Here is a 16,036-nt window from a genome sequence, read left to right on the forward strand (position 1 = left end):
GGAAGTGATGGTACATAGTGAGTGCCCTTCATATGCAAGTTTTAATTATTTATGAGGCACTATGGCACTTCAGTAAGAAAAAAGCTACCTAAAAATGTATTGTCTTGTATTGTTCTTTACTGCAAACTAGAAATGAGACACTAATGTTCCCTGATACATTTGTCCTATCAACAATTGTTTTTAAATTTTTTAACTCTGGCCTCATTACTGCTGCCATAATTACACAGTACTAACTAACAAACCCTACTCTTCTTCAACAGGAAGACATATGAAAAGTTGGATTTTCATTAGGAAGAAACAAGAATTTGTAAAAGGTATAAAACTAGAACAGCTATTACAGGAATAGGTGATAAAACTCTAAAAAATACTGGGGGAAAAATTGGTACTTCTAACCTACTACCTTCGATAGAGAAAGAACAGCTGACTCATCCAGAATTCTTCCTGGAGGCTCCCAGGCAGCAGCTGTCCAGAATATCACAATGGAAGCAATTCCCTTTTTTATTCAGTAATCTGTGTCCCAGCACTTACAATTTAGTTTACAAAATTTAATCCCTCTGATGCTTGATCCATGTCAGGAACAGGGTAGCCATCTGTAGCTTGCTTAAACTGGATTGCCTCATTCTAGGAGAAGGAAAGGATATGTCTATTTCTGTCAGCTACCTAAAGAAGCAGCAGAGCAGAAACTTGGCATTTCATTCCTCCATTTCACTTGTTCCAGATGTCCAAAAAATCTAATTTAAGAGCACATCAGGAATCCTACACTCTAGCTTTTGGGAAACTCAATTTGCAGCAAGATTTCTCAAAATTCAATAAACTATACTCATTGCTTCATGTCCTAATATTGAAAACCAGTGGTGCTGTGCCATCCATAATTTTAAAAAGCATGTCACAAGTGTTTTTGACTCTGTGCACCCTAGATTCATGCCCTATCAGTCCTAGGTGACATCCATCCCTGTGCAGAGTAGCAGTACAATACCTATGTAATAGGGCTGTGCAAAGCTTTGGTTGCTGATTCAATTTGGAGGAGATTCAGCCCAATTTGGAGGCAGAATCTCAAAATTTGAACTGAATCGGGAGACCAATAAAAAGTTCTGAATTGATCCAAAGCCTCCGAATTGATTGGGAGGAGATTCAAAGATTCGGGCAGTCCCTGCTCACTGCTGCAGGGAGCTGGACATGGATTCTGTGCTGGTAAGTAGGAGGCGATGGGGAGGGGACCATGGGGAGGCCCCATCTCCTGCCTGCTCCCTGAGCACCCCTGACTGCTCTCCCAGCCCTGTCAATGGCTGCCCCACCCAGCCCCAGCGTCCCACAGCTAAAAAAAAAAGCCCTACATTCACCAGCTGCTGCAGTGGCTGTCAGGGCCTCTGGGGACTCATGGCAGAGCCCCACAACACAGCATGGGGCAGTGGGGGGGCAGCAGAGATCACCTCCCCCGCCTGGCAGGAGCCAGTGAGTGTGGGGCTTTTTTTTTTTTTTTTTTTAACATGCTGGATGCTGGGCCTGGGTGGGGCAGCCATTGATGGGGCTGGGAGAGTGGGTGGGGGATGGGGCGTGTTTGATTCAGAGATTCAGCCGATTCAGCAGTAGCCAAAACTCTGAATCAGATTTGGCCAACTTGATTTGGGACAGTGATTTGAATCACCTAATCGAATCACTGTCCCCCAAATCAGCTGAATCCAAATGCTAAGTGAATAGGCCTGTGCAAAGTGGTTCATACTGTGTAATGCTTAAGCAAAACTCCAGTGGTGTGGATGCCTTTCACTGATAGTGTGCACAGAAATGAATTTTACTCAGTTATTTTATGGTATACATGACCAACTATTTTAAAGTACAAAAATTATTGTTAAGGGAAAAAAAACGGTATTTTAACATATAAAAAGTAAACACACTATCTTAATAATGAGTTATGGTATGGGCTGAATGAAAAGTGTCCTCTAGCTTCAACTACAAATGCACATGATGTGTAATACTATGCACTGAAATTTTGAGGAATTCACTTCACTGAGGAGTCCCTCCCTCTCTTTTTGTTTGGACCATATTTTCACGCAAATATAAACATGCACGCAAATTCTTTCTTTTAAGAGGTCCTTCATTTTACTCCCAAAATTATTCACGCTCCCCACATATTTGGTGTCTCCTCAGTTATACTGCTGACAATTATTAACATTAGAAGTGAAAGGGAGGTCACAGGAAGAGAATGATTTATACCAGTGGTGCTCAACATTTGACCCCACAATGGCACTGCTCCCTCTTGTCAAATTTTTGGGCCCATGGAAAGCCCCACAGACCAGATAATATGGTGCTGCAAGCTGCATCTGGCCCACAGGCTGGAAGCTGAGTACCCGTGATTTACACCAAATGGGTGGATTCCTTGGGATTTAAAACTTCCTGCCAGAATAATTCTTGGTTGTCTCTTATCTTGCATTACACACACCGTCTCCCACCTCAGCTGGGAATTATGATTGGCTCACACACACTCCTACACACACACACACACACACGAATCAAAAACTATATTTTCAGATAAATTTTCTTTCCAAGTTAGGAAAAAAACCTCTTGAAGTTCTTGGGTGCATCTACATGAGATACTTAATGAGCATTAGATTAAGTCTACTGTACATTAGTGTGGCTGGCAAAAACTGCGCTAATGTGCAGTAGACTTAGTCTAATGCACATTAATGTCACAAAAATGCATTTATCTGCACTAATGCGCAGTAGCGCTGATTACGGCACATAAAGTTACTACCTGTAATTACAGGTACCATCTTAATGCACCTTAATTACAGTACATTAATGAACATGTAGACATACCCTTTGACAACAGTTACTTCCTGTTATTTGTACTGAACTGTACCAAATAGTACTATTTTAATATATGCACGGGTTTAAAGGGTGTAGGATAAAACTAGCAAACTCATTACTACTTGTGATACTGGAAAGAGACACAAACCTCAGTTTCAGGAAGTTAAAGATTCAAGGCAAGGTTTTAAACAGAGATCTCTCTCATTTAGTAACCTGAGCAAAATTACAAGACTGAAGTGGGAGCTGCGCTCATTCCTGACCATTTTTGAAAACATGGCCTCTTGTGTTAATTTTTAGTTTAGCCCTTATCTATTCAGAGTTCTGGATATTCAAGCTAATGCTCTTTCTTAAGCATTTCACACAAGTTTGAACACTATATTTTTCCAATATATTATTTGTAAAACTTATTTCTCCTGCTATGCTTTAAAATATTAACTGTGGTAAAAAGCTAATACTTTTTAGGTTAGCTAACTGTATTTTCCATAAATTTGAAACATACAAGCCTTTCAAGTAATTTATACATCCCTGTGGTAAATGAAACGTTAAATCTAGAGACCCAAATTAGCCAGTTTTCTTCCTCAATATTAATTCTTCAAGAAAGTCTATTTTTCCTTTAAATTCTTATGAAATTTTTAAAAATCCCTTCTTGGTTTTTCATCTCTAACACATTTGACTGTGAAACATTGAAATATTTCAAGTTCTTTAATATACACTTAAGCCTCACAGTTTATAATATACTGCAGAGCTTTCCACATGCAATTTAAAATGCAAACCAAAATAAATGGTCTTATAATGACTACTCTCTAACCTACAATTACACTGGCAGTTACATTTCCCCAATGAACTAAAATATTCTTTTGTACAAGACTGTCATAGTTTTTTTTACACATGCTTCTGTTATATTTGCTGTATTTATTTTCATGCCCCAAATACCTTAAATGTATATGTATTACTTTGATTTTTGTACCACAAATAATAACCTTATAAGTAAACCATCTAGAAATACACTTAAAAACCACATTTAGTAGTGGTTGAAGTAAACACTGCATTTGAAGGAAAACAATCATTCACTACATACAAAAGATTATAGGAATGATCCTGAATCTTTTACCCAGCAGATCTTCTTAAAGATTCTGCTAAAGCAGATAATCAGGTAAAATCCGTGGAAATGCGCATTCTCTCTTGCACTTGCACACCTAGGTAAATCAGAAGAAACTTGACAGAAATTAATGGAGTTACACTAGCATAAGACCAGCACGAGAAGAGAAACAAGATCACTTTGGAGGAAGGTAATTCATAGCTTGAAACTGTGCCTACAGTTTTTACTGTTTTTTGCTAAATTTTGACTAGTTTATTTAAGATTTGGTAAGCCCACTTGTAGTGTTTCTGGAAGATGGGAGAAATTTCAGCTGGAAAGGTCTGTCTCCTTGCCTTCAAGGCCTGAGTGAAGTGACTGGTCTCACAATTCCACCCTATGATCTAATGTGATGATGGAAGCAAGGTTCAGATTCTGTATCAAATCCTACATCGTTATCAATCGGTGTGGCTCCTTTGCCATCAGTGTGACTACGCTTGTTCAGGACCTGGCTCTCTGTTTCAATATTAGAATTACAGTAACGGGAAAAACATTTTAGACATTACTTCTTTTCTTTACATTGTACAGAAGCAGAAAGCTTTTTTATTGAATGCCTAGTGCTGCTATACATAACTTATGACCATTATCACCACATAACCCCCTTATGATGGTATACTGAAGTCCCAGTGATAAATATTCCCACACATTCATTCCCTTATGTTTGAACCCTCCACTGATCACAACAGTACAAAATATTTAATGTTTAAAATTTTAATTAATATTTGAAAAGCTTTGGACTCAAATGTACCGTTGTCAATGCTTTCTGAAATATGTCAGGAGGATAAGGTGCACCATGTCAAACTTAAATTTATCATTAAAAGTTCCACGCAAAAAGAAAAAGAAACCTTACCAAAAGAAGGAGACTCTCTCCCATCCTCCAATCCTGAATCTCGTTCTCGGTCTCTCTTTCTGTGTTTGTGACCACGGTGCCGATGACGTCGGTGACTTTTTCTCCCACCCAGTGGTACGTGAACTCCAATGAACAATGTTCGGTGACCTGCAAAAAAGAGTGACATTTTTAAGAGACCTTGTAATATATAATGTTCCCTTGCAATACTAAAATGTCACTGATACACAATTCCCAATTCTGAGAGAACCCAAAACTGCACCACTGATGCTGTAGAGACAGGTCACTCAAATTATATAGAGACACAGACAGATATTTGACAAGGTGTCCCAACTATGTATTTCAGAGTGGCAATACAAAGTGAACCTGGGTTCTCCTTGCATAGTCAATTCAAGGAAAATATTATTCAATTTATTTGTGCAGGAACTTTATGCATACTGAAGCCACATATGAGCCAAATCCTGACATCATCCATGTGCAGAACTCACTGAAGACTGTGGAAATACTGTACAAAAAGGGTCAGGGTAAGTTCTGAAACCTGGCCAGCAAAATTCCTACACAGTCAGAACATTAATATTAATGTGCCTTATACACAAATAAATAGTGGCTAGCTGTGGCAGGGCTCTTAGTGAGCCTGCCCCTTTAACAGGACCACTAATCTGCAAGTCATGAAGGAGGATAAGGAGAGCTTCACCTCATAGGGAAAGGGCTGGGCTTAGCCAGGAGATAAACTGACAAAACAGGCAGTAAAATCTTGGAGGCCAAGGAGGACTGGACTTGGCCAGGAGATAAGCCCAGACCATTAAGAAAGTGGACAGCATGATCTTGGAGGCTGCTGAGAGAGGGTCATTATGCAGACAGGCTGCAGCTGAGACAGGTTGAAGGTGTGGAAGTAAGCAATCAGGGACCACATGACCAAAGAAGGGCTGGGTTTGGACAGGTATAATCCCAGGGCCTGAGTTGAGCCAGCAGTACGCCATGGAGACAGCAAGGTGGCTCCAGCTGTGGGTTAGGATTGAGCAGCACCCACCTGGCCCAGGGTGGGATGGGGGACTGTGTGTTGGGAGTGAGTGGCACTGGCAAGGCAGGGGTCTGTGGGTCGGCAGTGAAGGGCAACAGCAGGGATGGGGGGCCTGCCTGTGGGTTGGGAGTGAGGAGCACCAGCATAGATTGGGAGGCAGAGACTGTGGGTCAGGAGTGAGGGTCAAAAGCAGGGATGGGGGGGGCTTTGGATTGGGAGTGAGGGGCACTGGTAGGGCCAGGGAGCTGTGGGTTGTGATTGAGGTGTCCCCCTGACAAGTGTCCTCTTTTTTGGAACTGGAAATATGGCAACTCTACCCTGGGGCAGCCTCCTGTTTGGAGACATACAATATATCAAGGCATGGCAGGAGAGCGAAGGGAGTGACTGTCCCCAGGAAGTAAGCGGGGTAAAAAGGATTTGGGGGGGTCTTCAGGGGCTACATGGCCACCCCTGGAGATGTTCCCTGCTATAGTAGCTTAAACTGTTTTCATTAAAAAATTTAGATATCTACCTTGCCACTGGATCACCCTTGACTCCTGAACCTGTGGAATCAGATTGCTGATCAAGCCCCAGAGATTCAAGCATCTCACTTACATGGCAAAACAGAAAAATAGCACAATAAAGCATTTGAAAGCAGGGATAATATGACAGTGTGCCACAAAATGGGGCAAAGATGGGACAGGAAACAGTCATGATTTATTACATACTGGTCTCCTACATTCACTTCACAGTGATATATTTTTCACCCTCTCTGAGTGTTCACCTTAAATATGATTATCTTTTCCCTTGAAAATAAACATGGCATGACTAGTGGATAATTGTTGCTTTGCTGTAATCATTTACATGTGTCAATCATATGAAAAGGTCAAGTACATTAAGCTGTGAAAGCATGTGATCTCTAATCCCATGGAGACTCCAGCAGGGGCAGAAAACACAGCAAAGGATCATTTGTCACAATACATCAAAGAAATTCAAGACTGACAGGAATTCTCTGCAGAAGCAGACAAAGTAGTAGGAAAAGCTCCTGGTATAGTATTAAAGCACTGGCTTACATCCTCAGTTTTGTTTCTTATATAAATTAATTTAGTAGAGCATTAGAAAGCACTACACTGATTTCAGTAAACATATTCTTTTTTTTATATTTGTGGAGATTTTGAATCAAAGCTATGACCTGAATCTGAGTATTTCTTTGAGATTGTTTTGTTTTGTATCCTCTACTCACAAGATATAATTTACAGAGAATGGATGCTTTTTAAATGCACTGCAATTGGTGGTGCATGAAAATATTAAAAAGTACTATAAAAAGAATTTACTGCTGCTGTGAACACATATTTCTTATTTCCTTGCTAGAGACAATTCAGAACTCAATGTAAAAAAAAAAAAAAAGAGGTTGCCCTACCTAAAACTGTAAATCACACTTCCAAAGGCACCAAAAATTACTTTTTTATTTAATTTAATCAATACTCTATGAAAGTCTGAGTAAAATTTCCTAGTGTGGTGCCAGTTAAATATTAGAGATGTGTGACAGGAAGTTCAGATTAATACTGTATGCAGGTTCACACTTTACTTAATTGAAAAAGTTCTGGACCTGGGATTTTTTAGTCCAGTCTCCTCTCTACTAAATACACTGGCAAATCAGCGCCAAACTCAAAGGGAGCTTGCTCTCACACATACGTCTTCAAACAGAAAAAATCAGTTTGCCTACAAAGATTATTTAGGAAACCAGAAATACAAGGAAATAACACAACAGACTTTAGTCATCCTTGCTGCAAGTTCACTGAGCCCAATAGGGGTATACCAGGGATATAAGTGTAGAGAGGAATCTATAGGAGACAGTTGTAAAAAGATGAGTACATAAGGAGATAGTTGGGAAATCTACAGGAGAAGTCTACAGAAACAAATGTATATATCAACCTGATACAAGAGAAATGGAGAGAAAAAGTGAAACATCTAAACAAAGAGATATAGAGCTCTGGTTTCCTGCGTACTTACAACTACAGCTAAGAAACTGATAATGGAGCTTCACAATTCCACTGCAACCAGCAAGCCTCAGGCCTGGTAAAGACATGACAAGTCTGGGCTCTCCCCAGTTAGGACTGTGTTCATGCATGTGTTAGCTGGAGGTTATGGTGCCTCCTACCTACCTTTCACTAGGGGACCATTAGTACTGGCATTTACATGGCTGCCGCACTGCCAGCAGTTCCATCAGGCCTCCCTAGCCTGGCAGCGTGCAGTTTTAATGGTCATGCCCAGGACCTGGGGTCTCCTCCATCCCCGTAGCCCCAGCCCATACCTCCAAGTTCATTGGCATGGGAGCAAGCTCAGCAGGGACATGCTCTTCCCTTGCTGGCTGGTGAGGCAGTGAGTGCCCCCTCCAGCTGAGAGTGGGACATTAACTGGTTTTTAAAAAATGAAAAAAGGAAATAGGTGCAGATAGAGTGAGGAGCATAGTATTCACTTCATCTGCACCTGGAGCTTGAAGAACACCAGCAGTGGGAGGTTCACCTTCAGGAACACCAGCTGCTCCACCAAACCAGGATCCAAGCAAGTACAGTGGGGTGTCACTACATCCCCAGTAATGCTGACCACCCTCTCACTCAGAACATTGGTCGGTGGACAGGACATGTGTTCCTGGGAACTGCGGCCAGATCTGGCCACATCTGGCTGTGGCTTGTCCAGTAGGCCAAGGGGTCACACAGCAACACCTACACGTCCTCGGCAAGATAGGCAGCCACCAAGGCATGAGCACTACCTGCCTGATGGTAGGGTCTGGTGGCTCTGGATCCCACTATAGAACTCATGCCCTTGGCCCACATTAGCAGTACCTGTGGTGGAGGAGGAGACTGGCTGGTGGATGGATCACTAGCATGGGACAGTGGATCCCCCTGTTCCATGTCCCCCTGCCACCGCCATTCTGCCTCCATGACTTTCTTTACTAGTGCCTCCATCCACTGACTTAGAGTTTGACTGCTGCATACGGTGCCCTTCACCCTCAAATCACACATGGCGGCCAGCACGTGGACCATACTGGACTGCAAGGGATCAAGCCATTTCCTAATGCCGTCCTTCACCCACCTCTCCACTGCCTGCATGTCTGGTGACAGTGGCTTGCCCCAGCCAGGAACATTGATCCCCCGGAAGCTCTCCATTTGGCTCTGAAGTTCCCTCACTATGGAGATCACCTGGCCGAGGAGGGCACCAGCAGTACTGAGGCTCTCAGTGGCCTCAAGGAAGGGCTACAGGAGCACCAAGATCTGGGAGATGGTATCCCACTCAGCTCTGTTCAAGGAGCTGCTGATCCCAATCTCCCTGAGCAAGGCCATGGATGGCCTTCTGTTGCTCCACCAGCCTCTCTAGCATCAGGTATGTGAAGTTCCAGTGAGTCTCCACATCCTGCATGATTTTATGCTGCGGGATGTTCAACTGCATTTGTTTGTCCTGAGGCATCTTGCCCCCCTTGATGCTCCGACGGAAGCAGCCTGCCGCCTTCCTGCATCTGGAAATGAGCTTGCTGGTAGTGCTGGTGCCATCACTGGCAGCCTTGTCCCCCTCCAAGGTGTCCCTGACAACAAGGTGCAACTTATGTGCCACACAGTGGATGCCAACAAAGTTGGCATCACGGACCACCTTCACCATATTGGCCCCATTGTCGGTGACCATGAGCCCGCGGGTGAGCTTGCCCCGCCCAATGAGCCTCTCCTGAACCAAGCAGTTCATGGCCCCCATTATCTCTGTTGCCATGTGGGACTCATCCATTATATCAGTTTGAAAGAGAGCCCACCACCTGACTGGTCTTACCAGTGCCTTGTGAGGGAGAGGTAGGCATAATCACCACCCCAGCTGCTCCGTATGTCCAAGGTGAAGTATAAAGCCACCTGTGGACCTGCTTAGTGCAGCTCCTCCCCCAAGTACTCCCTGCATGCCTCATACAGGGAGGGCACCACCATCCTACCGAAGGTGTTGTGTGTGGGCACTTGGTATGATGGGCCATGAGCACCCTGAGCCACCTGAACCCTGGCCGCTCAACTAGCGAGAATGGCAGGCCATCAACAGCAAGCATCTCCCCAAAGCTCTGGGTGATCTCGCTCGCCTTTTTAATGTGCCCCACTTTCTGTCCACCTTTCCCTCACTGCTCCAGAGTGGCCTGCTTCTGCTTTGGGCGGACCGGGGCTTTGGAGTGAGAGGGGGACTTCCCTTTGGGGACACTCCTGCTGGTGCCAGGCTCAAAATGATCCCAGACCACACTACCTGCTTGCTTCTGAGGTGCAGGGGGATGTGTGGATGCTGCTGCACTTTCCTCCTCCTCAACAGGCAGAGGCATGGTAAGAGGAGGACAGACTCAGCTGAGCTGCTTGCCTCACATCAACTTTCTATGAAGTACCTTCTGGGAAAGGAGACCTGGCTCTTGGGGAAATTTGAGGGGTGTCAAGCACAAACTCAGCTGATTCCCCCCCTCCTTCCCCAGAATTTCCCTTGCTAGGTCACTGAGATCCAGCACCAGCTCTACCTCTGGCACTGGAAGGCTCAGCATGGGAAGTGAAATAGGGGTGGAGTAGGCTGCTGTGCTGGTGCTGCTGCTTGTTGTTGCCATCATAGTGGTGGTGGTGTGGGTTATGGCTGGTGCTCCTGAAGGGGATGTCTCAGGCACAGGCACTGGCACTGCTCCCTTCTGCTTGCAGCATCCTCATCCCTTTTAGCTGGAGGAAAGAGGCTGCATCTCAGTTTGGTGAGGGGGGAGAAACTTACAACTCTCCCTCTACCCCGTCTTCTGCCTCACCCTGAAGGCTGGCCAGTGTGGCCACCTGCCTTTCCACCATGCTTCATGGTGTGTCTCATGTCTTCCTTTTCTACAAATATATAAATGTATTCACATTCCTATATAAATTTAAAAATGTAGATATGTGGTGCAAATAAGAAATGTATAACAGCAATTATATGGCTTTGTCCCTATATAAATTCAAAAGTGTGGGTGCAAGAGCATTGATACTAGTTGTGCGGTGCAAATAAGAAATGTATAAAAGCAAATAGAAATATGGCTTTGTCCATATATAGATTCTAGAATGTATGATGTATGCTGCAAAGCTTGCAATGTATAAATAAAATATAAATTTAATTTCCCTTTCTAGATAAATTAAATTCCATAGTAATCCTATCCAATATAATTACAGACTTCAAAAGAATAAATCAATAAATGTTCCAGTAATTAAACTCCCCATGAGAATCAGGCCCTGAAATCTGGAAGCTTCTATCAGTTGTTTAAAGAAGGTTTCATCCACCTCCTCCTGGTTTGGTGGCCTGTAACAGATGCCCAGCATGACATCCCCCTGCTGCTCTCCCCTTTGACCTTTCCCCAGAGGCTTTCAACAAGCCTACTTTCCATCTAGTTTTACAACTCAGAACACATGTACAATCTCCTTTATATATGTGGCAGCACCTCCTCCTTTTTTCCCCCACCTGTCTTTCCTGAACAAACTGTATCCATCCATGACCCTACTCCAATCACACAAACTCTCCCACCATTTCTCTGTAATCCCAATTACATCATACTTCTGTGACTCAATTGAGTCTGCTCCGACACACTGTAATTACAGTGTATCATAGCAGCCTCCTGGCATATCTATAGGCACCCTCTAATTCTTCCTGTTTGTTCCCTTTGCTTCTCACATTACTATATAAACATTTCAGGCACCTAAATGATAGTTCTGTTTTCTCTCTGAGAAACTGTTCTGTCTTCTCCTTTTTCTTTAAAAAAAAAGGTCTTTTTTGGGTCACCATACCCATTTTCTTACCATCTGCCCTAAATAACAATATACCATTTTAGGATTAGGGAGGCGAGTCAGAGGGAAATTTTAAGACATTTTTGTATGTGCAAGCACCAAGCATACATACATATGCACACATTGTGTATAGTGCATGTTTTGCCCATAGCCATGGATTTGACCCAAAGTAAATAACTGGCATCATAGTTTTAAAGACTAAAGAGCACATATCATGGTTTCACCAATCATCTCCTGCCTCCCCCTTCTCCCCCCCCACCCCACCTTTTTTTTTTTTTCTTTTTTTTTTTGTTACTCTTTGGAGATATTTTTCTCTTTCTTTCAGTGACTATTAGGTTAATACCTGAAATCAGAATGAATTTAGGGACATCTCAGAAGCACACACACTTGATCCCGTAGGCCTCATTCAGATAAAATTAATATTGAAATCAACAGGAGTTCTGTCTCAATAAAGACTATAGTCCCCATCTTCCAAAAACTCACGCTAAACCTTAAGAATATGAGTAGCTCCATAGACTTCAAAGGGATAACCATGCTAAATTCAAGCATAAGCATAAATGTTTGAAATAGTACAATAAGACTTAAATTAAACAAACTCCAAGAAACTAGATTAATATACAAAGAATATTTACAATATAGGAATTTAATCAAAAACTACAATAAACTAAATTGAACTGCCCTGCAACATCACCTACACACAATGAACATGCTTAATCATGTTGTAGGTGGCTGAGAAACAAGAGAAAGAAGTATACTGTTAACATAAACCTATGCACTGAAAACATAAGAGGCTTTGGCCACTTGTGGTTTACCTTCAAAGTATTAAGCTAGTTTTTCAGAAAAAATAATCTTAGGGATTAAATAAATCATTTTACTTATTATAAAAGACTCATTTTTAATTTTACAGGATTAAATCAAATATGATTAAAAGGAACCCCTTTTAATCTTCCATATCATAATTTGAATTTATTAACATTCAGCGAAAGGAAGAAAATGTATTATCAGGCTCTACTTTAGATATTTAGCAAAGATTAAGAAGTGAATTGGGGGCTAGGTATCAGAAGATTTGGAGTGGACTTCAAAAGCACAATACTTTTGCCATAGATTCATAGCTTTTAAGGCTAGAAGAGATTATTGTGATCGATGCAATCATTGAGTCTGACCTCTGGCATAATATAGGCCATTGGACTTTGCCAAATTAATTCCATGTTCAAATCCAAAGGCTATGATTGAACTATGGCATACCTAAAATATTTAGTCTTGATTTTGAAATCTCTAGTAATGAAGAGTTCACCATACGCCTTAGTAGAAGAGTTAACTGCCCTCACGCTTACAAAACGTATGCCTTATTTTTAGTGTGATTCTAGTCTAATTTTCTAATAAAAATGGTTATACCTTGATCTGTAGTCTGAAGAGAACTCTATTATCAATTTTATATTTCTCATGCAGATATGTATAGAACAGACTGTGATCAAAATCACCCCTTAACTGCCTTTTTAATAAGCTAAATAATTAGTACTCACGGAGGCTTTAACTCTAAGGCGTGTTTTCAATCCTTTAATCATTCTCTTGTACTTCTCTGATTTCTAATCAGCTTTCTTTAAGTGTGGACACAAGAATACAGCACACATTATGTTCCAGTAGTGGGCTCACCAATATAAAAATATATTGTAATTTGGTAAAATCTAAAGTCAAATTACAATGAGATGAAAAGAACACATTCAGAACACACTGGAATGAAAGCCTGCCTCCATGTTTATTGGTTTCATTAAGTACATAAATTTACACCACTAATCCTGGGTAAAAAGGTGCATTTTGTAAGGGCATTTTTATATATTGACCTGAAAAATATGTATATATTATTAGTAAGTTAATATTATTAACATTGATATGTTAATATTACTTTATTACATATCAATATGTGCAGTGAATACATTTCTTAAAATAAAATCTGAGTGGAAAGTTGAAAGCCTTTGAATATAAGCAACTTGGTAGCAAGCTAATCAAATGATAACCCAACAGGTAACTTCAGAACTGCAAACCACAATTTCTCCAGAGCTTTAAAAAAGATAAATGTAATTTTTTCAGAAATGTCTTTCCCAGCTGGCATTTTAGGACTCCAAAACATGGAACTGGACCTAAGCTGCTTGCTTCATTTTTGTAGCAGATAGAAAGGAACAATAAAGAAATTGGGAGGGATATTAACACAAATCCCATTAGAATCATTGAGGCTTCAATGCCAGACTTGGTCATTTTTAAAGAGCTCCCCAAAACACTATGAGGGAAACAGTGGCTAAAGTTTTTCCTTAAATTATTTTTGTATGTGGTCTGAAGACAAAGATATTTTTGCCCTCCAACAATCCTCTTTTAAGTAAAGTGCATACTAACAGGGTAACAGGGGCTGGTGGGGGAAGCAAGATACCAGCTGAGGGCACCAAAATTGAGGGGATACCAGATTCCCCCCCCAGGAATCTCTGCTACAATGGGCAGTCCCACACTGCCCAGCCCTAACAGGTAGGAAGACATAGCCCTACACCTAGCAGTTTATCTGGGAGTTGGGTGGAGGAGTGGGGTAAGCTGAAGGGAACCCCTGAGGGAGTCTTTGCCACAGCAGGCACAGCCCTGAACCAACTAGAATATCTGGTGGAGGCAACAGGGCACCAGGGAGCCCATGCCTCAGAGCTGCTACAGCCCAAACCAATACTTCTACAGTAGCAGTAGCAGCAGTAGCAGTTGCTTTCACTGTGCAGAGAGCTGGAGCGCGTAAAATTTTCCTCCCAACAACCTCTACTTCACTGTCCCCCACTGGGGTCTCTAGTGGTCAGCACACCCACCCCTACCCCATCCTGGTGTAGAAAATGTTTGGTAGGAAGAATGTATACACAGGATATACTCATTGCCCATCCTCCTCCCCCTATATCATAGGACTTGGACTGGGGCATAACGGTCATGTTTCCTCTAAAGTGCCACATCACACCAGCCAACATGGTGGCTATCACAGAAAGTAGGAGCGTGGCCAGGATCTGAACTAATATGATCTATAATGCTCACAGTAAACTTAATATGTCCAGAAGAAGTATAGACATATGAGTGTATTATGTTCCCCTCTCTGCCTTTGGCCGCATACACACATTCAAATAACCTGAGAGAAATCTCCCAAGTTTGTTCTCCTGGTAGAAAAACTTACCTGGTAGTGTCTAAACGGATATTTGAATGGTGAGCCCCTGAAGAGCAGAGAGATTGCACTGCTGATGCTGCGCAGCCAGGGGGTCCCTGTGCATACATCTCAGTGTGCTCTGCAGATTTCCTCGGTCCTCCCAGGGACAGAATAGCAACCGTGCACAAGGCAGCCCTGCTGGCCAACTCCAATGGCTCAGAATTTCCTGGCTCCCTGTGGCACAGTGTGGAACTGTGAAGTGGGCGCGTTCTGCTCCCTGCTTGGCTGGAGCACAGTTCTAAAGGACTACACACTGTCTCTTCAGGGAGAAGAGCAAAGCACCCTGGGATATTGGAGGACTGTGCTTGCGGCTTCTCTCAGAAGAGAATGTGTTCACATGTCCTCTCTCTCAGGACAAACTCTCCTGGGAGTGATTTGATCCTGGTTGTTCTTTTTTCTCCTGAAGCAGTCATTTTCACTCTGAAAGAAAAACCCTAAATATATGTATACTTATGGTTTCTCCTGGGAGAGCAGTGATTTACCCAGCTGTGGACATCTGTGCCCAGGAGAAACTGAATGCTGTTTGTGACCTGAGTGAGAGAGAATAAGAACAAATGAATTAGAAGCTTGACAGATGCCAGCTCTGGTGGTATACTATAGAAACACATTCTAGAATCAAGATGCTTTAAGAGAGGATGATCTGCAGTAGGTCATTTCTGCTCACAGCAGAGCTCCAGCTCAAATGACCTCGCTGAGCTCAGATGAAGGAGCACTGAATGATTAGAAAAGTGGTCTTTCAAGTGTCCTGTTTTCAAATCATGTTTCTAGATAGGAGACATCATCTTGAACTCCTCCAACAAAACTGATAGGCATTAGCAAATTAGAAGTGCACCAAACAATTTTGGTGCACTTCTAATAGTAATATTAACTAGTAAGATCCAGATGCAAAATGCTGTAAAAATTAACCAGCAATGAAGAGTTAAAAGAAAAATATTTTCATTCTCTTTAACAAAGAAAGAGTGATTCTGGTGAAATGTGTAGGAGTTTAGAGTGTATGATTCATTATTTGCTATTGAAGTGCAGCAGGGAAGTCAAGCTAAAGGGAAAGGAATAAGGACAAAGGCAGCACTTCCTAAAGCAACGATTTGTGAAACTGTTCCCAGAACAAGCCAGAACTACAATAAGTTCCTAATAATATTGTCCTGCTGTAATTTGTGGAGAACTGACAAAAAAACACTTAGAAAATTCTCAGCACAGAAAAATGCTAAAGACCAGTTTAAGAAAGGGAGAGCAA

At 42.2% G+C, this 16,036-nt stretch overlaps 1 protein-coding gene across 4 annotated transcripts in view; it reads right to left on the bottom strand.

Annotated features, from left to right (window-relative positions):
- Positions 1–16,036, bottom strand: part of SLC4A10 (solute carrier family 4 member 10) — a 363,776-nt gene that overhangs the window by 205,016 nt on the left and 142,724 nt on the right. For all 4 annotated transcript variants that reach the window (XM_090045612.1, XM_090045611.1, XM_090045610.1 and 1 more), the window contains exon 3: positions 4,791–4,937. In XM_090045612.1, the coding sequence (XP_089901738.1) occupies positions 4,791–4,937 (147 nt within the window). The remainder of the gene's footprint in view (positions 1–4,790; positions 4,938–16,036) is intronic.

Source organism: Crocodylus siamensis, chromosome 4 (assembly GCF_052110815.1).
Source record: "Crocodylus siamensis isolate JL-2025a chromosome 4, ASM5211081v1, whole genome shotgun sequence".
Taxonomy (NCBI): Eukaryota; Metazoa; Chordata; order Crocodylia; family Crocodylidae; genus Crocodylus; species Crocodylus siamensis.